This window comes from Hyperolius riggenbachi, chromosome 2 (assembly GCF_040937935.1).
Source record: "Hyperolius riggenbachi isolate aHypRig1 chromosome 2, aHypRig1.pri, whole genome shotgun sequence".
Lineage (NCBI taxonomy): Eukaryota > Metazoa > Chordata > Amphibia > Anura > Hyperoliidae > Hyperolius > Hyperolius riggenbachi.
Window position 1 is genome coordinate 422,080,309 of NC_090647.1, and position 21,969 is coordinate 422,102,277.

The 21,969-nt window shown below is 38.5% G+C and overlaps 1 protein-coding gene across 1 annotated transcript in view; it reads left to right on the plus strand.

The window, feature by feature from the left end:
• Window positions 1-21,969, plus strand: part of ANOS1 (anosmin 1) — a 258,928-nt gene that overhangs the window by 215,639 nt on the left and 21,320 nt on the right. The window contains exons 10-11 of the mRNA XM_068269910.1: window positions 9,635-9,723; window positions 15,463-15,634. Of these exons, the coding sequence (XP_068126011.1) occupies window positions 9,635-9,723; window positions 15,463-15,634 (261 nt within the window). The remainder of the gene's footprint in view (window positions 1-9,634; window positions 9,724-15,462; window positions 15,635-21,969) is intronic.

A 21,969-nucleotide genomic window follows, 5' to 3' on the forward strand; every position in this document is an offset into this window, starting at 1 on the left:
TCGATTAAAACATTTTTTTTTAATGCTGTATGTTAGGACACACATTATACAAGTACTAGGAGCAATTTTCTTCCTCACACAGCTCTGCCTCTCTGCTGTAAAATTCTCTGCTGTAAAATCCTCTGTCAGTTTTGGATACAAAAGCCTCAGGCTCATAAAGGGCTAGAACATGTTCCTGCACAGGGAGGTTGCTATCAACACCTCAGTGTTTAGTTTAATAATCACCTTGCTGAAATAATCTTATTGAGATGGTGGTAAGTGGTTAAAGCAGTAGGATTAGCCATACTACGCCAGGGAAAAAAACACATATATAAGTAGATGAATACTTGATCTACTTACATAACACATGTATTGTACTGTACATGTTTTGATTTCAGTGAATATTATATAGTAAATGAAGTGAATTCTGTTCCTGGTGGGGGCCATGTCTTTTGCCCACAGCTGAGGCTAAATAATGTTGTCATTTTTCCCTTAACTTTTTTTTCTTTTCTCCTCCAATCGCTGAGTCACCTCAGCCTTGCTTGTAAACACAAGTGAGCAGAGGATCAGGTTTCAGATAAGCAGCTGGTAGGAAAATAACTGGAAGAGGAGGAATATATTTTAGATAAAAAGAACTCCCAGCATGCAATTGTTTGGCACTGACTACTAAAGGGCCATTGCTCCTTAAGTATGTGCTAACTCCAAATCATAACAGCAGAAAAAGTTTTGAAAGTTTTAATTGCAGGACTAGCATCTTTATCACTTAATACACTTAGACCAGTTGCTGGTGAAATTTGATTTTTATGGTGACTCTCCCGCTTTAAAGATTCCAGCAATGTGTGTTCCTTGTCTTCTGTTTTCTGACTGATAAAGATCCTGATAATGCCTTCGTAAATAGTGTCTCTCCCTCTCATAGTAGCCTGTGAAGTAGATGCAGCCTGGAGTGTATCATCACAAGCAAGTCAGTCCATCAGTCAGTCTGGAATACTGTATACACATCTCACTGCTAGTTGTATTTCAGCAATATTACAGCTTATCTAGTTACATGTTACCTCCTCAGATCAGTCTCTTCCTGCTCATGTCTCCTGCATGCTTTGACACAGTGAAGTATATTTGTGAGCTGTGCGAGGAATGAAGGATGATTTTTAAGCAGGGAGAGAGGGAAAGAGAACTTGGTGAATAAATAAAGTCCCCCTAGCACTAGTGGTAATGTGTTAAAAAAAGTTGTTTTATATGATAGTGTTCCATTAACAACAACTGTCTGTGCTTAGGTGCTTAGTGCAACTTAAGGTCTCCAAAGCATACATTTAAAACTGAGGGAGGGTTTGAGTTTTGCAGGTTTTTTCATATATATAGATTTGAAGAAATTGCATAGTTAATGTTTGGATTACTCTAAAGATATGTATTTATAGTCCAAACCAATGTATGTTTGATCCAAACATTTAATACAGCATGAGACAAAAGAGCAAGATGTGAATATTTAAAATTCTTTCTTTTTCGCTTTTTTCAAAGTGAAGAAATGTGGCAAAGAAAAATCCAGGGCACATCTGTATAAATAAGGCTCAAAGCAAAGTTAATTGACAGAAGACATACAAATGGCATTCTTTTACAAGTGCCTTAAGGAAAATGGGGCACAACACGATGAGCATTTGGTCAAATTAAGAATTGGCCACAGCGATTAGTTCTGGTCTGTAGGTAATCCATTTATTCAGCCAAGAATGCTTCATTCTTTGCTGTTATCCTTAAGCTTTCTAGAAAGAAGGAAGGCATAGGAAAGCATAGATCATATGTTCATCTCTCCACTGTACCTTCATACAGTGTAAGGAAAGAAAAAAAACAAAGCCCTGTTGTAACAAGAAATACCGCCGGCATTCAAATGGCTTAATGTGTTTGTCTTTGAAAGGGAATATTTTTCTAGCACTACCTTTCATTGAAAGTGACACGCCATGCTTTGTTTGATGCTTCAGCTTACTTTTTTTTTTAACATCATTCTTTTTTCAATCATTGAATAGCTTTTTGAAAAGAAATTTACTTAGGTGAATAAATAACTCCAGATTAACAATGAAGCTGTACAAAAACCTCTGCCAAGAACAAGTATTTGTTATTAAAGAGTAAATAGCAATCTGTGATGGCGTCCATAAGTCTTGTTTTTTGCAAGAAGGACACTTGTGATGTACAATACTGATGAACGTTTTCTAGTGTAACTTGTACCTAAATATAGCAGTGAAGTTCAGGGAAGGGGTGCAGGATGTGTCCATTGTTGGGACTGAGGAAATCAATAGGTGCTCACACTCTCAGATGCAGAGCCTGCAGGGTGATGGTGATGAGCATTGCACTCCACTTAAACTGTATGGCTTTTGGTGCAGTCAAGACCTGACATCAATGGCCACAAGGCCCTGTTGGTTTTTCATGTAGCATATTTAGGTGACATGCTGTCAAACACAGATTCCCTAAAGGCCCTGCATCTTTGGAGTTTAACTACGGTACTCGTATTGCCACTACCTAATTTCTGCATTGCCACCACATAATTTATGCACTGTAATTTGTATGTGAGAGCGCATTGCTATTTGCACTAATAACTATTGAAGTGTGTTATTACAAATGTATGTTTAGGAATGAAGCACCATCAACATTTTGCTACGGGATCCCATATCCCTTTGCACCTTGGTGTGCAAGTACTGTGTTTCCATTATACCTTTGTGGTGCTTTAGCATTTTGAGTTATCAGTTTCTCCTTGGGATGAACAGTTTCAATTGTGGAACCCAAGTGAAAATAAGAATCTCTTGGGTATAAGTATTTCTTTTAAAAAAAAGTTGTATTTTATTATTAGCATTGGCTTGGTTTCTGGACTCATTAGTAATAAAAAAGAGAAATCCTTACTTGAAAATTTGCACTGAACCAGGAATGGAAGGAAAGAAACTGAGAAAATCAAAGCCAGCAGCTGCTAATCAGTTAACTGACAGTTAATTAATTTGGAGCTAGAGGCTTTGGCTGGTTAAATTTGCATGTTAGGGTAATTTTTTGCTCATCACAGGTCTTGATGTATTCAAGATTGTAATCTATAGAGCTGTGAAGATGCACATAATATCCTTCCCTCCAAACTGTGGTTTTATGTCTACATTGTTTCATTGCTGCTTTTAGTAGCTCATGACATACAGTTTACATCTTTTTATTTTTATTTACAACAGTCCGTATTGAATTTGTATGTTCTGTAAGCTCCTGCATTTTTGCAACTCATAAACTTTCATTTGCTGATCTCTTGCTATTATTATTGAATCTGGAAATAATTATAACATACTGCTTCAGGTTTTAGCTGTAAAATCATGGCAGCTCAGACAGGTCCTGGATGAGATTACAGACTGTGTGATCGCATCAATGTTATATATATCACCCCCTGGAAGGGTAAAGAGACTTCAATAGAATTATATTTCTATGCCTTTAATTAAAATGGATTTTGTCTGGTGGTTTAAAACAGTTTATCAAATACTCTGAGACAATATTTCTGTGTCACCATGTACGATAAAAAAGTCTACTATTTCAATGTAAAGTTGTTAATTTTTTTTTCCGAATTCAAGGACATTTGAAGTGAGAGGGATATGGAGTCTGCCATATGTATTTCCTTTTAAGCAATACAAGTTGCCTGGCAGTTCAGGTGTTTGTGGCATTATTGTCAGATCTGACAATATTAGTTGCATGCTTGTTTCTAGTGTTATTTTTTAGACACTACTACAGACAACTAGATCAGCAGAGCTGCCGGGCAACTGGTATTGTTTAAAAGGAAATATACATGGCAGCCACCATATTCGTCTCACTTTGGTTGTCCTTTATATAAGGGATCTGCATGTTATGTGTGTGTGTGTACATATAAGTATTTGGTGTCCATGGTTATAATATGAATCAAACTCTATCGTTCTATATATGACGCTAAAAAAAACAAATGAAAACAAGTACTACTTCAGACATATTCCTTTAATAACCAGCATCTAGCACTGTAACAGCTATTGCGTACATTGAACCACACCACTTGTTGCTTTTCCAGTACTCTTCTTAAAATGATTTGCTTACATAGTTAGTTGCACGTGTTTGACCCAAAGCATTATTCTTCAACACATATGTCACTGCCTTGGTTTTATGACCAAACACATTATGATTCCTTTTATCTGGTAAGGAGCAGGTCAGTGGTCAGAGATCATGTAAAATCACCTCAGTGCTTTCCTGAAGCATCGAAATTTGGACCTTCCTTAGTTTTATTTCATGTGACGATTTTGAAAATTTTTAATCCATTTGAGTGGTTTATTGTTAGAGTACAAAGGAACTACTTAAAAACTGCATATTACAGTACGATCAACACAAATTGTTTAATGCTGAATAGTTTAATGCTAAATATTTATGAATGGTGCAATTTTATGGAATTGATTTTTTAATCTAAACACACTCCTTGGGCCATATGCAATTCACCTTTTCACCTGAGTTTTCTCCAAGGTGTTATTTTCACAACTTGTAAATAAAATGTCTTTTACACCATCAGCAAGCAAACAAATACTCAAAACAATTTTTGCAGTACTTTTTCACCTTATTTTTTAGTACTTTTTCCATTGCAAAGTGCTAAAAAGTTATTTTAAATCAAAGATAAAAAATGATCCCCCATTAGAAAACTCGGGAGAAAAAGTAAATTGCATATGGCCCCTTGTACTATCACTTTTCTATCAGTTCATAAGCCAGTTCAGTGTTCTCGTCATTGCAAAGCTTGACGTATACAGCCAGTCAATCATTACATAGCTTTCCCCCTTCTTGTATAAGACACATGAAACCTATCTTTGGCTCATTTTAGGGGCAGTCCATGAAAAAACAATATATAGGGAGTGACTGAGATACAGGGTGATAGCTTCTGGGTGAAGATTATTGTAGCTTTATTTGACTAATTCTCAGGCAGAAGTCAAGACAAGCATTTTGTGTACAGTAAAGGGCATACACATGCACAAGCATTGTAACCCACAAGGATCAGGACTCAATATCTATGGGGACAGATCAAGGACAAGTGCCCTGGTGACAAATTCAGTTGCTGTAAATGGGAGGAGGGACAACTCCTTTGTGTCCCAGAAATCTCAGGCATACATTCAGAACTGCTAGTTTCTACAGAGCCATGCCACATTGCCATCCAACATATAGACAGCTATTTCAGACATCTCTATGCAAAGTATACATGATCAGATATAGCGCTACAGGTTCACCTACTGTATTTAACTGATGCATTTTGAGTAATATTGCAGCTGTGGAGGTGAGGTTTGCAGATGACTTCTGTTTTAAAGGCAAAGCAATGTTACACTTTTAAGGAGAAGTGGAACAGCATTGTCTTGCTTACGTGTAATTGTCAAGAAACAAAGTTTTTATGTTCTCTCCGTTTCTGTGTGGGTACTCCGGTTTCCATCCCAAATCATACAGATAAGCTAAACCGGCCCTAGCCTACAATGGACGCATGACTATGGTAGGATTAGATTGTGAGCACCTCTGAGGTGCAGTCAGTGCTGTATAAATACTTATATATATATATATATATATATATATATATATATATATATATATATATAATATATAATTTTTACATACTCCCTAATGGGCGGGTCATTCACACATTTATCAATCAGAGCAAAGGAAAGGATAGATTCCATCACTCTACGTGCATATAAACTTAAAGCATGGTGCAGATATTATAACAAAAGAAAGGTTGCCTGTGTCGGCAGCTGTTTCACGTGTCCACGCTTCCTCAGGACACCAAGGCACCAAGACATTAATTATTCAACAAGGCCAAATGCATACTTTTTTTTACTCCTTTCCATGTACAGAACCCCCCCCCCCCCCCCCCCATCCAGGCCAGGTTTGATGGATCATCCACATTCTCTAGTTATCTCTACTGTAGACTAGGTGAAACCAACTAACCTGCCTTTTTTTATATATATATAAAAAACAAACAAAAAAAGACATGTTTACTTAGACCTCTTGCTAGTGTAATAGTAAGTAGTCAATGTAAGTCTCTTCTGGCTTCTAGGCTGCTAACTGGTATACTACTAAGTCATCAGTGTTTGAAGACTAACAACTTCCATCAAAAGTTTCTCAGACAGGACTTCACCTTTGTTACCCCTTAAAATATATACATTTGATTTTGACCCTACATACAAAAGTAAGCAAGACGCTTCTAGAAACCATTGCTTCAAGGTATTTATTTCTATCAACAGCTAGTGAAAATGTACACAGTAACTACATAATTGACTAATGTCATAAATATGTCAGCATCACATCAATTATCAAAGAAGCCGACAATTATAAGATAAATGTAATGCTACACCCAGAGCAAATATCTGTTTCAGTCACCTGTCTGGTAGTTGAGAAAGCAGAACATAAAAAAAAGGTATAAAAAGATGTTGCCAACAGAAATCGAATGCTGAATATATTGATAAGATAGGGGTGTATATAAAAAAAACAAGGGGAAAGGGGGTGTTATTAAAAGTCCCAATGTCCTAATTTTTAGTAGAAATATTATTCATCCTCACCATTTAGACATTAACATCAATTATCCTTATACCAAGGACTAGTGTAGTCGTCCTTTTGGAATTTCATTCCAAATAAATACATTTTAATTTAATAGTAAGGGCAGTATAGTACAATTGCTTGGGGTAAAGTCTAGTCTAATCAGTGCAGCTGCAGTGCAGAACCACAGTCTCTGCTTGGGGTCATTAAGAGTTATACCAAACTGGTGGCAATTAAACCTTCTGACATGGTTCCAAAACAGAATTGCCTTTATTTTATTTTGTGGACTTGCAGTTTAAAATGACTGAAAGTCATTTCAGGTTTTGTAGTAAGAGGACTCCTTTGAAAAATACATTTGAAATTCCTGCTTTATACCAGGCCTACACCATCTGGATGTCTGCAATGTGAAGACTACCTTACTAGACAAGATAGACAACAAGGCTTAAGTGTGTTCTAGAGTGTTCACATATGGACCAAACCTGTGAATGCCTCAAAGCTGTATTGTATTACTCAAACCTGCCATACCTTTATGCCAGGGATGGATTTACAATGCTACAGGATTAATTTAAATCAAAGTACAAAGTTGTTGAATATTTTATTTAAGGCTGCATCAAAACATACAGACTGGCAGTAAATTTCCTGCTATCATATGTTTCTTTTCAACTAATAAGACACGTGTTGAGTGCTTGAGATTTGACCTAGATAATATATAAATTTTCAGCATAGATTTGGACGGTTTTATGGAAATGTTTCTTTAATTAGATGTATATGTCTGGCCTGGTTCTGATTTTACTACAAGGCAGCATTTTTACCATGAGATAAGCTGATAGTTATATTATATAGTATGTGTTTTGTTGCAGTTTTACAATCTTTAAGTAACCATAGTCATAAACCATTTTAAAACATTGTGTGGTTTAGTAAAGATACTTTTTTCCCCTTTACACCGGGATGAGAAACAATCATTCAGTTCTAGCATGCATTTGGAGAAAAAAATAATAGATTTTTATTCCATGCACCATTTCTTTAATATGTATTTAACAAAACATTATTTTTGTGAAATTATATAGCACTGGCATGGGAGATATGGACATGGGGGGCCATGAGGAAGGAAGAAGGTGGAATATGCTCACCAAACAGGTGACATTAAGATCGGTCGTGCACTCTGAATTAGCCCCCAGTTGTCGCCCCTGTCATGGTGACATCCCTTAAAGAGAGTCTGAAGTGGATTTTTTTTACCTTTTTTTATGTGCAGCTATCTTCAGCATTTAAATCCAATTTCTTTTGCCACATCCTCATGGCAGAACGAGTATTATTTCCTCCAGTGCCCTGAATACTGTCCAGGTTCACAACATTTTCTACCTGGTAGAGGCAGAGCTGTATGCAGTAGCTCCGCCTCTTCTCCAGTCAATCTTCGTTGATCTCCGCCTCTCCCCGCCCCTCTCAGACTTCTTTCACTGAGAGGGGCGGGGAGAGGCAGAAAATGGCTGGAAAAAAAGGCAGAGCTACTGCGCACAGCTCTGCCTCTACAATCAAGCAAAATCTGCGACCTGCAAAGTCGTGGAACTTTGCTAGGCTATTTCAGGGGCATAAATAGATTGTTCTGCCTGGGAATGGGGCAAATCAGCTTGGAATTTAATGCTAAAAATGGCTGCACAATAAAGAGGAAAAATATTCCCATTCAGACTCTCTTTAAGAGATAAAACTTGGACGCCCCCACAGGCTCTGGGGTCCTAAGCAATTGCTCAGTTTTCCCCATGGAAGGACCAGTCCTGCAGGTGTTTTACTTTTTACCTTAGTAAGAAAAAGTGCAGTATTTATTTAAAAAGTTTTTGTTAAATGTTTAATTAGTTGATTAGAAACACAGTTAAAGGGAAAGAGGTGCACTGGTATGTATAAAATGAATTAAAATCAGATTAAAATCGAAAAAGGTGAGCTGGCTTACCTCAATAACCAAATTCTTGTATGAAAAGATAAAGATTTTTATTTAGCACAGGCAACGCGTTTCGCGGTTCCTCAGGCCGCTTTCTCAGGCCAATCACAGTGCCTAAAACAACAATCAATACTCCTCAATCTATGCACAGAGTACAAATATCAACAAAAAGTACTCATATACTGTTCATGTTCAAACGGGAAAAATTCCTTTCATAAATACAATATAATTTATGCCAAAAACATGTACGGATGTCATGGACCTGCGTACACATATCTCTCACTCGCTTATATATCAATACAATATAGTGTAAAGTAGTGATGGACAAGTAGATGCAAACAACCCCGAGCCGATGCAAATCCATTTTTTTTTTTGCATCTACTTGACCATCACTACTTTACGCTTTATTGTATTGTTATATAAGCGAGTGAAAAATATGTGTAAACAGGTCTACGACATCCGTACATGTTTTTGGTATAAATTATATTGTGTTTATGAAAGGAATTTTTCCTGTTTGAACAGGAACAGTATATGTGTAATTTTTGTTGATATTTGTACTCTGTGCATGCATTGAGGAGTATTGATTGTTGTTTTAGGCACTGTGATTGTCCTGAGGAAGCGTGCTGAGACCCGCGAAACACGTTGCCTGTGCTAAATAAAATTCTTTGTACATACAAGAGTTTCGTTATTGAGGTAAGCCACCTCATCTTTTTCAATTTTAAACTGGTTTTAATACATTTTATACATACCAGGGTGCCTCTTTCCCTTTAACTTACTTCCCAACATCCCCTAGTGTAGGGGTTGAGACAGAACACCTGTGGTCCTTACTACAGAGGTTCAGTGTCACTTTTCATAAGGGGAGCGACCACATCCAGGTCTGGCCAGACCACCCCGAGTGGAGTCGGGTTCATTGTCTCCACCTGCTTCCTGCGTTTTTTTGCCCTCTTGCAACCTGCCTTTGTGAGTAGTATTTCTATTTTCTTTCTTCACACTTTTCCTATCTAACATACTACACTATTTGGGCTCCCGTTTTTGTCTCCTGTATCTTTGTGCCTAGGGTGCTGCAACACCCCTCCAACTTTGTAGTTGATTAGGAGGTTTTTTTGGGCCCAACAAAAGTTGTTTTCTCTTAAATCCACATCACCTAAAAAGCAGAACATAACACAATTGTCTCTTTTTTTTATCTGTATCTTTTTTCAGATCCTCTTATGGGGATTTATAATGTACAGTGGCATCCTGAATCATGTACACATAATGAAACCAAAGGACCAGAGAAAGCAATTACGCAAGTAAGTATTTAAGCACAGAAATTGGTGTTGCAATATACTCAGTTAAGTCATTGATTTTGAAGATGGGTACTGTGAAGTAAACTTTACTTTCTTAAAACAATGTATTTGTACTTATAGTGGGATGCAAAAGTTCGGGCAACCTTGTTAATCACCATGATTTTTCTGTTTAAATCGTTGGTTGTTACGATAATTAATGTCATTTAAATATATCATATAGGAGACACACACAGTGATAATTGAGTACGTTTATTGCATTTACAGAAAGTGCACAATAATTGTTTAAACAAAATTAGGCAGGTGCATAAATTTGGGCACCACAAAAAAGAAATGAAATCAATATTTAGTAGATCCTCCTTTTACAGAAATTACAGCCTTTAAATGCTTCCTGTAGGTTCCAATGAGAGTCTGGGTTCTGGTTGAAGGTATTTTGGACCATTCCTCTTTACAAAACATGTCTAGTTCATTCAGGTTTGATGGCTTCCGAGCATGGACTGCTCTCTTTAACTTACACCACAGATTTTCAATTATATTCAGGTCTGGGAACTGAGATGGCCATTCCAGAACATTGTACTTGTTCCTCTGCATGAATGCCTTAGTGGATTTTGAGCTGTGTGTAGGGTCGTTGTCTTGTTGAAAGATCCAGCTCCGGCGCAGCTTCAGCTTTGTCACTGATTCCTGGGCATTGGTCTCCAGAATCTGCTGATACTGAGTGGAATCCATGCGTCCCTCAACTTTGTCAAGATTCCTAGTCCCTGCACTGGCCACACAGCCCCACAGCATGAAGGAACCACCATATTATTTTCCTGTAGGTAGCAGGTGTTTTTCTTGGAATGCTGTGTTGTTTTTCCTTCATGCATAATGCCCCTTGTTATGCCAAAATAACTCAATTTTAGTTTCATCAGTCCACAGCACCTTATTCCAAAATGAAGCTGGCTAGTCCAAATATGCTTTAGCATACCTCAAGCGGCTCTGTTTGTGCTATGGGCAGAGAAAAGGCTTCCTCTGCATCACTCTCGCACATAGCATCTTCTTGTGTAAAGTGTGCCGAATGGTTGAACGATGCACAGTGACTCCATCTGCACCAAGATGATGTTGTAGGTCTTTAGTGCTGGTCTGTGTGTTGACTCTGACTGTTCTCACTATTTTTTGCTACTGTTTATCCGAGATTTTTCTTGGTCTGCCACTTCGAGCCTTAACTTGAACTGAGCCTGTGGTCTTCCATTTCCTCAATATGTTCCTAACTGTGGAAACAGACAGTTGAAATCTCTGAGACAGCTTTCTGTATCCTTCCCCTAAACCATGATGGTGAACAATCTTTGTCTTCAGGTCATTTGAGAGTTGTTTTGAGACCCCCCCATGTTGCTACTCTTCAGAGACAATTAAAAGAGGAGAGAAACTTACAAATGACCCCCTTAAATATTCTTTCTCATAATTGAATTCACCTGTGTATGTTGGTCAGGGGCCACTGAGCTTACCAAGCCAATTTGAGTTCCAATAATTAGTTCTAAAGGTTTTGGAATCAATAAAATGACAACAGTGCCCAAATTCATGCACCTGCCTAATTTTATTTAAACAATTATTGCACACTTTCTGTAAATCCAATAAACTTTATTTCACTTCTCAAATATCGCTGTGTGTGTCTTATATAGGATATATTTAACTGACATTTATTATCGAAACAACCAACGATTTATACAGGAAAATCATGACGATTAACATGGTTGCCCAAACTTTCACATCCCACTGTATATCAGGACTGGTAGGAAAAGGTCTGCTTCTAGATTTTCACTATCATTATAAATTGTACATTGAAATTGTCAGTAGAAAGTCCAGAAATTATACTTTAAATAGAAGTTCTGAGATAAGTGAAAAATGCTCCTGACATTGCTGTGCCAATTTGCATCCATGTAGAAATGAAATCATTTAGCATTAAGTGCTAGACCATGGCAGTGTTTAGTTGAGCTTTAAAGTGGAACTTAATGTTGGCATGGCATATAATTAACAACAGTTTGTCTATATAGCTATCCTACCTGCTTTTAACCCAAGGAAAGTTCATCTTGGTTAAAAATTGTAGCTTGCATAATAATGAAGTTTGTATTTCACTGGTGTTTTCCTGAAATGTGAAGATTTTAATATACTTTGAAACTCTCTTCTAAAATAAAAAAGTCAATATCCTGCAGTCATAGGGTACAAAAAAATGTTTTGCAGCCTGGAGAATTCACCACCAGTCCAGTTGAGCCCACTGAAAAAGCTTCCAGCACTTTTTTTATATAAAGTATTTTTATTGAAAAAGAACCTGCATTAATATTTCCAATACTTGCATAGCGCTTTTCTCCTGTTGAACTCAAAGTGCTTGCGAGGCAGCCACCAGAGTGCACTCTGTAGGCAGTAACAGTGTTAGGGAGTCTTGCCCAAAAAACTCCTTACTGAACAGGCAGAGCTGAGATTTGAAGGTCTCTTGAGTCAGAGGCAGAGCCCTTAACCAGTACACTTCCCAGCCACTGATTACATATGTTATGTATACATAAGAGGTAAATGTGGTTCATGCTTGACTAATATCCTGCTGAGCATAAACCGAGGATCCAAATGTCCTCAAGTGCATCAACATATTTAGAAATCTATCAACACAATTCAGATAATCTTAGTGGCACTACTTATATAGCGACTAAACATAGGCAAGAGGATTTACAACTACAGTTTTCTAACTAAATAGCACTGCAAATGTGTGAAAATGTTAATAACATAATACATAAGGCACAGAAGCAACAGCTGGAACTGCCAGAACACTTGTGGTGCAGTTTGGTGGGGGTTTGTAGGTACATGGAGGATTGTAGGGGGATTTGGGGGGTAAAGACCCCTCGTTCTGCCGCGGGATAGCAGCGTTTTAACAGGGGCAAACATGCCTCACATAAATAAAAGGTAAAAAGCCATTTTTAAACTGGCTTCAGTGTTTCTTTATCTATTTTATTCAGCAGAGCAAAATGATGAATCAGGTGCAGAAATTTACTGCAATGTGAGGATCCACTCGGCTGCCTGTGCAGGCAGGCAGCTTTTTGACCACTGTTCAGGTCTGCATTCTGCAGGTTTCTGGAAGAGAGACCTTTTGTCAGTTTTGCAGCTTGCTGCTGAGGAATTTGCATACGTTTGTCATGCAAATTGCCTAGCCACATTCTCTGGAGGTTTGTACTATAAATACCATGTGATATCACAGACCTGGGCTGGTCATAAGGGTTAGTCCTGTGAAACACTCCTGGAGTGTCAGCCTTGCTCATTGTTTAAAGATTAGCCTAGAGTAATTCCTGGGACTGCACTAGGCAGGTTCCCTAGTGCCGTTAGGATTGCATATCTGTTTTGTTTGTCTGTTGCGATTGTCCTGTCCCAGCGGTGGTCGACAGGAAGTCGTTCTGATCTTTGTTCTTGGAGTATAGCAGGAGCAGCGGTTGCTACCAGCTATCTCATCTGATCTGTCTTGCCTGGATCGCACTCGCCTTGCGCTAGTGCTGTGGAGCCGTCTCTCTCACTTATTCCTGTTTTCGTGTATCTGTCTTGTCTGCTACGAACGCTTGCTGGAGGCTCGGTGAGGTAACCGTTAAGCAAGAGCTCGCGTCCTCTGTTTCATGTTTGTCTGTCAGTGGTTAGTTAGGCGTGCTTGTCTCTGTTGTGCTTAACACGCGGAGACTGCGCATAAACGCGTGCATTGTTGCGAATGAGTGCGGTGTTCGCGTTTAGTTAGCGTTTGTTATTTTCCTTATCTGCTCATTGTATATTTGCTGTGCCTTTGCTACTCTCGTGCTCTGCCTTGCTGTAGCCTTGTGTCACCTCTGGCAATTGCCTCTCTCGCGATTGCGTTCCTACTTCATATCTGCTGTTGTGTATGCACCGTCGTGGGTTTGCGACTAGTTTGGTGCACACACATACAATCTGTCCCTTTGCTCAATCTCATTTGCAATCGCTTCTCCGGCGATTGCGTTCTTACTCGGTTTCCTTTGTTGTGTGTCCGCCGTCGCAAGTGGGCGGCTAGATTGGTGGACATACATACATTCCTCATCTGTGCTTATTCGGTCTTGTGTCGCTGTTAGCAACCGCCATCTCCGGCGATTGCCTTCTCACTTTATCTTTCTGGTTGTGTGTTCATCGTCGCAGGGTGGCGACTAGATTGGTGAACACACATACCCTCTGTCGCTTTGATCTCTCTCTTTCAGGGCTATCTTGCCCTGCGTTCCTTCCCTTCGTACAATTCCTGTCTGGCATCTGTGGCAGGGCAGAGGAGCTGTTCCTCTGCACTCCACAGCTCCACCTGTCGACAGGAATTTCCCTCTACAGGTGCATTGCACCTTTTGCTGGGTTCCCTCAAATTATACGCTTGTGGAGGATTTCCGCAGTGTCAGCGCACGTCTGGTGCGCTGATCACGGAGAGAATTCCACAATCGTTACATGCAACCAATGAAAAGTTAATTTTCAGTTACCTGATCTTCAGCAAACAAAAATCTTGTTGATTGCCTTACGTAATATATTGCACCTTACATTAATGTAATGGGGAATTTGAATCAGGATGATACCATTTATTGGCTAATTTTTACATTTTCAAAATTAGCCAATACATGGTATCATCTTGATTCAAACTTTCGGCTTTAGCTGACACAGTACAATAACACAGTGCAGTTCTCCACGTCTGTTAATTTAATGGATAAGACATTAGTTCTGTGGTGCTATACTGTGTTATGGCACTGCACAAATGGTCTGATTCAGTGGCATATCTAGAGAAAATGGTGCCCCAGTCCAAACATTTTGGCCACATCTTTTAGATAACTTTCCAATAATATCAGCATAAAAAGGCAAGATTGTAGTTTTAAAGAGGAAATGAAAATTATCTCCTAGGAGATAAATCAGGAAAAAAAATTAATTGCATACGGGCCTATGCCTCACAAGTAGTTTTATTTTTATTCAAGCAAACATTCAATTGACACGATTCTTTATAATTCAATTGTGAATAAACATTACCATGCATTAAAATTAACTTAGCCCTTAAAGCTACGTTAGCAATAGTTACATTTTAACTAGGCAAATAGTGTATGGTATGTAATTACCAGTACATTAGATAGTGCATAGAAATTAATGTCTGATTCTGTCGGATGCATGCATTTTAATGCACTGAACATCCAGTGCAATGGGTGAAGACAGAGTTAAAATTCATAGCTCTTCAGGGGGCTGTGCATTCCATAACAATCCATAGCCACCCATGTTGAAAAGTCTGATTGAACCCAATCTGGTTTACATTATCCAGTGTGGGTGCTCATAGATGTAACCCAACAAATGATGAGTCATTTGGATGATCACCAAGAGCAACTCTGATTGCAAAGGGCACAGCTGCTCCCAGTGAAGGACTAATGTCTTCCCAAAACTTGATCAGCTAGGCTGAGTTTTTGTGGAGGTATCAGGTTAGCATTATGTGTCAGTGGAATTGCTGGTCCATGCTAATTTACTAGTGGCCCAGCTATTTTTCCTATTTAGCAGACACTTTTTCCATTAGAAACTATTTTACAATTGATTTCCTACAATGCTAATGGCAGCATCTGCTTATTGCCTCTGGCAGACATAATAGGCATACCTATCACACCTATGGAGAGATTAAATCCATAGGTTTCAATGTTAACATGAATAATACAGTGAACATCAGAATTCCATGTGTAGCTTTTGCATGTGTAATTTATTACTCACCTACTCATATTTCTCAAACAGGATCATCACATAATACTACCAGCTTTAATGTTTTCCTGCAAATACAAAGTTACAGTGCAACCAGCCAGATCTAAAGGCCATCTGAAGGCTGAAAGTATTTTCTTCACAACTCCGCCCTGTTCAGCGCTGAAAGGGAAAAACCACAAACACATCAACTGTCCAACCGATGGAGGTAAGAATGATCTTGGCCATGTATTCTGGACCAAGCCAAGTTCTTTAGTTTACATTCTGCGTGTTGCCAAAATGCTGACTTTGGCTCACAAGTCTTTATGTTTAATTAGGAGTTAGGTCAATGAATGATGGTATGTGATCGGTGTGCTAAAGTTGTTTTTGCACTCTCTCCACTTTATATCTCAGGTGTGTGATTAACCGAAGTTCAACTTGTACTTCATAAATCTAAATAATCACTGGTGCCCATTTAGTGTAGAATGTCTGAGTTTTTTAAGGACACTTCCAGATTTTACTACTGATTGTATATTAAAATGCTTATTTGTTCAAAGTTTTGGTTCCATATGCTATTACATAAAAAGGCAATTTAAAATGAGTTTCTGTTAAATCCACAGATCTAAGTAAGTCATTTTTGGACTTGCTTAAAAGAAAAAAAACAATGGTATAAGCAAAGTGCAGCCACCCACTACAACCAATGAACATTATTATTTTACAGGCCTTATCTAACTATACTGAAATCAATTTGGTTGTTGTAAGTTATATCCCTGTACACATCAGTCATTTTTTAGTTTAAAAACAGACAGGAGGACATGTCACTCAAGCAGTGACCTCAGGGGCTACAAGGGGATGTTTGTTTGTAACCTGTAATTAGCAGCTTGCTATAGATTCACTTTACCTCACCTCCTCCATACCAAACAGAAATTATTGCTTTCTAGGACTCTCACTTAAGTATATTACAGGTTTCCTGTAAGGTACTCAATATTACTGGATTGGTACATTTTTTTTAGATTTTTTTTTGTTTTGTTTTAGATATGCCATTACATTTTGTTGTTGTTGTTGTTTTATTCCCCCTTACAATGTTAAACTGAAAAAAAACACACACCTAGCTGTACCTATGTTGATTTTAAATTCCAAAGCTAACTTACATAACTTTGATGTTCTTGGAATGGATTCGTGTGTATCATATTGGAATGTAAACTCTTCAATGTAGAGCTTTTTGGGTCAACCAAGTTACTTTTATTGCAAAACATTTCCAACTGATGCTTTAAATGTAAAGGCTTAAAACAAATAGAGGCTTTCTTTGTGTAGACTGAGGTGTTGAAGTTCAGTTAGCAGTCTTTCATACTCTGTTGCTTTTACAAAGATTTAGCATTGAACTCTACTGTAATTCAGTCTAATCTTTGTGAAGTCTTGCCAGAAACTGGTATAAACTTTCATCGCTGAAGTATCAGCACATAGTCAACAGTTGTTTTCAGGAAGAGTTAAAAGAGATCTGTATAACTTCTACTGCAGTGTAGTAAATTCCCTATCTTTTTCTATAGTTTCAGTTAGGAATAGTGATAATTGTAATGTACTTATTACGATTTTGTAAAATTTCACACAATTTCCATAATTACAACTACGATTGTAATAGAAAATCATAATTGTTACATTTCACATAATTACGTCTATATGCATAACTTTTATAATTATGATTTTTTTTTGCGTGCGTGATATATATATATATAACGATCGGTGTCAGCACGCAGAGAGAATCTGATTATTGGTGATCTGCAGTATCACCAAGAATACAGATACATACCTGATTATTGATGATCTGCAGAATCACCGAGAATACAGATATATTACTAACCTCTGGACACATATGTATATAAGAGTGTTTGGTGTAACAGTAATACTCTGAGGAACACACCTGATGAGCAGGTGATCTAGGGCAGTATATGCAATACTGCTTTAGAGAATACAGGAACCTTCCAGCAGCCTGAGATTCTCCAAGGTGTGGAGTCAGGCTGGAGGTAGGAAGGACTAGAGAGTGAGTGACACCTGAAGGTGGACGTCACTGACAGATCTGGAGACTATCTCTTAAGGAGAGAGATAGCTCTCGAGGTCGGGCAAGCCAGGTCGGCAACACACGGACAGACAAAGTACAAAGACAGGAAGCTGATTCGGTATCCAAGGCAAGCTGGGTTTGGCAACAGAGTATCAGATGTGCAAGGTACCGAATCAGATATCAGAGGAGTAGTCAGGACAGCAATAAGTCATAACAGATATCAAACAATGCCTAGTCTGGGTGTGAGGTCCGTGGTCTCAACACCCTGGAACTGGTCTGATGTATAACAGAATGATAACACAAGTTCCCTAGTCTGGGTGTGAGGTCCGTGGTCTCTACACCCTGGAAGTAGTCTGATGAATAACAGAATGATAATACAAGTTCCCTAGTCTGGGTGTGAGGTCCGTGGTCTCTACACCCTGGAACTAGTCTGATGAATAACAGAATGATAATACAAGTTCCCTAGTCTGGGTGTGAGGTCCATGGTCTCTACACCGCCGCATTGGACGCGGAATCAGCCGCCTTGCTGTCAGCACACGCGGCGGCTTTTCCGCGTTCTCTCACTATATATATATATATATATATATATATATATATATATATATATATATAAAAGCATTATTTTGGAATAATTATTAAAATTAGGTGAAAATATGAGTAACACAGAATTAAACACAAAATTACTATTTAAAGTGAAATTACTATGCGGCATTATGAAACAAAATTTAATATGAATATTCTCAAAATTCCGAATGATGATTATATGTCGTAATTGCAATTTACAATCCAAAATTATGGCTCATTACTACTTAGGAAAACCATAGACAACTGGTTTTCAGTGTGGATCACTCCTATGCTTGAGAATAATGCTGATGCAAGAAGTTACTCAGATCCATGTAGTGGAGATTGCACTTATGCAAAATCATTGCAATATACAATTATGCGGTTTTTGCAAAAGCATGAACAAAATGAAAGTATTTGATGTCGCTAATCTCTTGCCATGGCCGTTATTTAACCAGCTGGGCATTACGGATGAGCTTAGCTCGTCCAGTACCGCCGCACTGGATTGCTCAGGCCCTGGTGGGCTGATTTGCATAATTTTTTTTCAAACACGCAGCTAGCACTTTGCTAGCTGCGTGTTTATTCCGATCACCGCTGCTCGCCGCAGATCCGCCGCTACCCGCCGCGAAAGAGGGCCCCCCGCAGACCCCTTGCACAACCTGGCCAATCACCGCCAGGCTGCTCTATGGGGTGGATCGGGACTCGCCCTGACATCAATGACGTCGATAACGTCAGTCCGATCATCGCCATGGCGACGGGGGAAGCCCATACAGGAAATCCCGTTCAGAACGGGATTTCCTGTTTTGTATTTGTGCCGGCGGCGATCGGAGGGGTGGGTGGAATAGAGAAGTGAGGGGGAAACATGTAGCTAGCGCTAGGCTAGCTACATGTTAAAAAAAATTAGCCAAGAAACCCTCCCGCGGCCGTGCGCCACATGTAATCAGAACGCTAGGGAGGTTAATCAATATTGTGCTTAGCAGCCTTTCTTGGTTTGCAGTCTTGAAGCTGACAGCAGCCAGCCTTGTACAGTCCTTCAGATTTTAAAACAAGTATACATGACAAATTCTGCCTACTAAGCAATGTTTATGTGGCAACTGGCAAACCTTGAATGTCAGGTTCATATCTAAGAAGGATGAAGAATACAGAAAAGAAGAAGACCTAAAGGCTGTTCCCACCTTGTGATTTTATCCAACGATTTTCCTAATGTCCGGCATTTTTTTTTTGAGCGCCAAGTGGTTTATTTCCACAATCTCATGATGTAGGTACAGTCGCATGATCACGCAAATGTTGTTTAGCCTCACACAGCAATAACAACCGTCACGACGGATTGGAACTATAAAATCCCCAATGACTCCACAAAGTACCGTGACCACTTGAAGTCTTGTTCATGCCCTCTGTGTGCCGTCGCATGACATTACACATACATGCCAGCCGGAAGATGGATCAGTGAACGCTCGTCGTCAGGGAGATGTCACTGAATCCATCTTTCTGGGTCGCAAAGCGAGTATGTAGCTTAACAAAGTGACCTTATCTTGGCAGAATATAGTAAGTTGGCAAAGGAAATCGCACTGTGATTGATTGTTTTCTGCTGGGAAAAGTTTGGATCAGGAGACTGAGGAGAGGGTTGCTTCTAAAATGCTTGGATAAGTAACTGATAATCTAATGTTCATATGTATCTTTAGGCAGTGCACAGAGAAAGGGATGGGAGTTGCTAGTGGTTACATAGGACATTTTTTGAACTTCTAAGCATAAGAAAACTCAAGTTTTTGCCAAAGTCTTTTAAAACCTCTTCATATTGCTGCAAACCCCTCTCCCACCCCTTAACTTGGAACCATTAACACCTGCATGTAATTAGGCAGTAAATGGATACCCTGAAACATCAGAAGACAGCCCATCTAGGCTTTGGTCCTGTATATGTTTTACCTATTGTGAAAACATACAAAATGTGTGTTCTCTCAAAAGTTAAGTTAAAAGTTATCCCCTACCCATTACTATACTATTTTTGGAAACAAGTGGCTTAGAAATTGGTGTAGAAAAAAACAATGGGGACTCTAGGACAAGGTAATAAAATAATTGGTGAGCAGGATTGTCTTTTATTCAAGAAATGGATTATCTTTTATTATATTCATACATAAATGCAATTGTATGTTAATTACCTTTATTTGTAAATGCTTTTACACATGACATATTTCATATGAATGTGAATGTGAAAAATGATTAGCCTCAGATAAATGATCCAAAAATATTTTACAGAAGGAGATGAGTCCACTGTTGAAAAAAAACTCAAAATAATATTGCTGGTCTATAGCAGGGTGAAACATTTCTATACAGCTGCACTCTATGGTCAGAAGACTTATTCTAACCTGTCCAATAAGTCATTTTTGCACCAACATTTACTATGCAGAATCTATCACATAAACCATGGACTTTTCCGGATATGGTAACATTATCGTGATAGAAAAATATTGATATGCGGTGCATGTTTAAAAAGCAAACATGGTACAGTTTTCTCATAATCTGTGAGAAAACTGTGTGGGGAAAAGAAAGAGAGAGAGAAAATAAGAAAAGAAAAACAGGTTTATGTGCTTAGATGTAAGAGAACTTATTTTATGCATGTCCATTTTAAAGCCCGCCTTCTCTAATAGTCAGACACATACTGAGCTCAAAGTTTAAGATCATCAACTTATGAGTCTTCATTTGTAGAGTGCTATATATTCATGCAAAGTTGAAATGCACTCAAGTCTCTATATACATTATTTATTAAGCACCTCCTTTCAAATTAACATACTAAATGAATCTAAACCATATCTTATAGTGGTGTAGGTACACACACACACACACACACACGCACACACGCGCACACACGCACACACACGCACACACACACACACACACACACGCACGCACGCACGCACGCATGCACGCACGCACGCACGCACGCACACACACACACACACACACACACACACACCCTAGTATTCAGAAATTTGAGAAACCAGATACACCATAATGTTTCTGTGTATGTTTATATTACTTTTAAATATGTCAGGATGACCAATAAAGGAAAGCAGAGGAACAATTAAAATTAATAATGATGGTTTAATATAAAATTGAAGATAGCATATGATTTAAGTCACTTTGCCAGTAGTGATTTTGGTATTTACCTGCATAGATGCACACAAAAAGATAGATAATAGGATTTTCAACTTATGTAAAACTGGTGCACAAATGCTTGGGAGCTATAAGCAGAGTTACTTAAAGTGTATGACATCTTAGAATATTAAATGAAAACAAATGCATATACAAGGGTTGCAAAAGTATTCAGCCCCCTTGCCGGTTTCCACATTTTGTCACATTACTGCCACAAACATGCATCAATTTCATTGGAATTCCACGTGAAAGACCAATACAAAGTGGTGTACACGTGAGAAGTGGAACGAAAATCATACATGATTCCATTTTTTACAAATAAATAACTCCAAAGTGGGGTGTGCGTAATTATTCGGCCCCCTGAGTCAATACTTTGTAGAACCACCTTTTGCTGCAATTACAGCTGCCAGTCTATTAGGGTACAGTGGAGGAAATAATTATTTGACCCCTCACTGATTTTGTAAGTTTGTCCAATGACAAAGAAATGAAAAGTCTCAGAACAGTATCATTTCAATGGTAGGTTTATTTTAACAGTGGCAGATAGCACATCAAAAGGAAAATCGAAAAAATAACCTTAAATAAAAGATAGCAACTGATTTGCATTTCATTGAGTGAAATAAGTTTTTGAACCCTCTAACAATAAAAGACTTAATACTTAGTGGAAAAACCCTTGTTTGCAAGCACAGAGGTCAAACGTTTCTTGTAATTGATGACCAAGTTTGCACACATTTTAGGAGGAATGTTGGTCCACTCCTCTTTGCAGATCATCTCTAAATCTCTAAGGTTTCTAGGCTGTC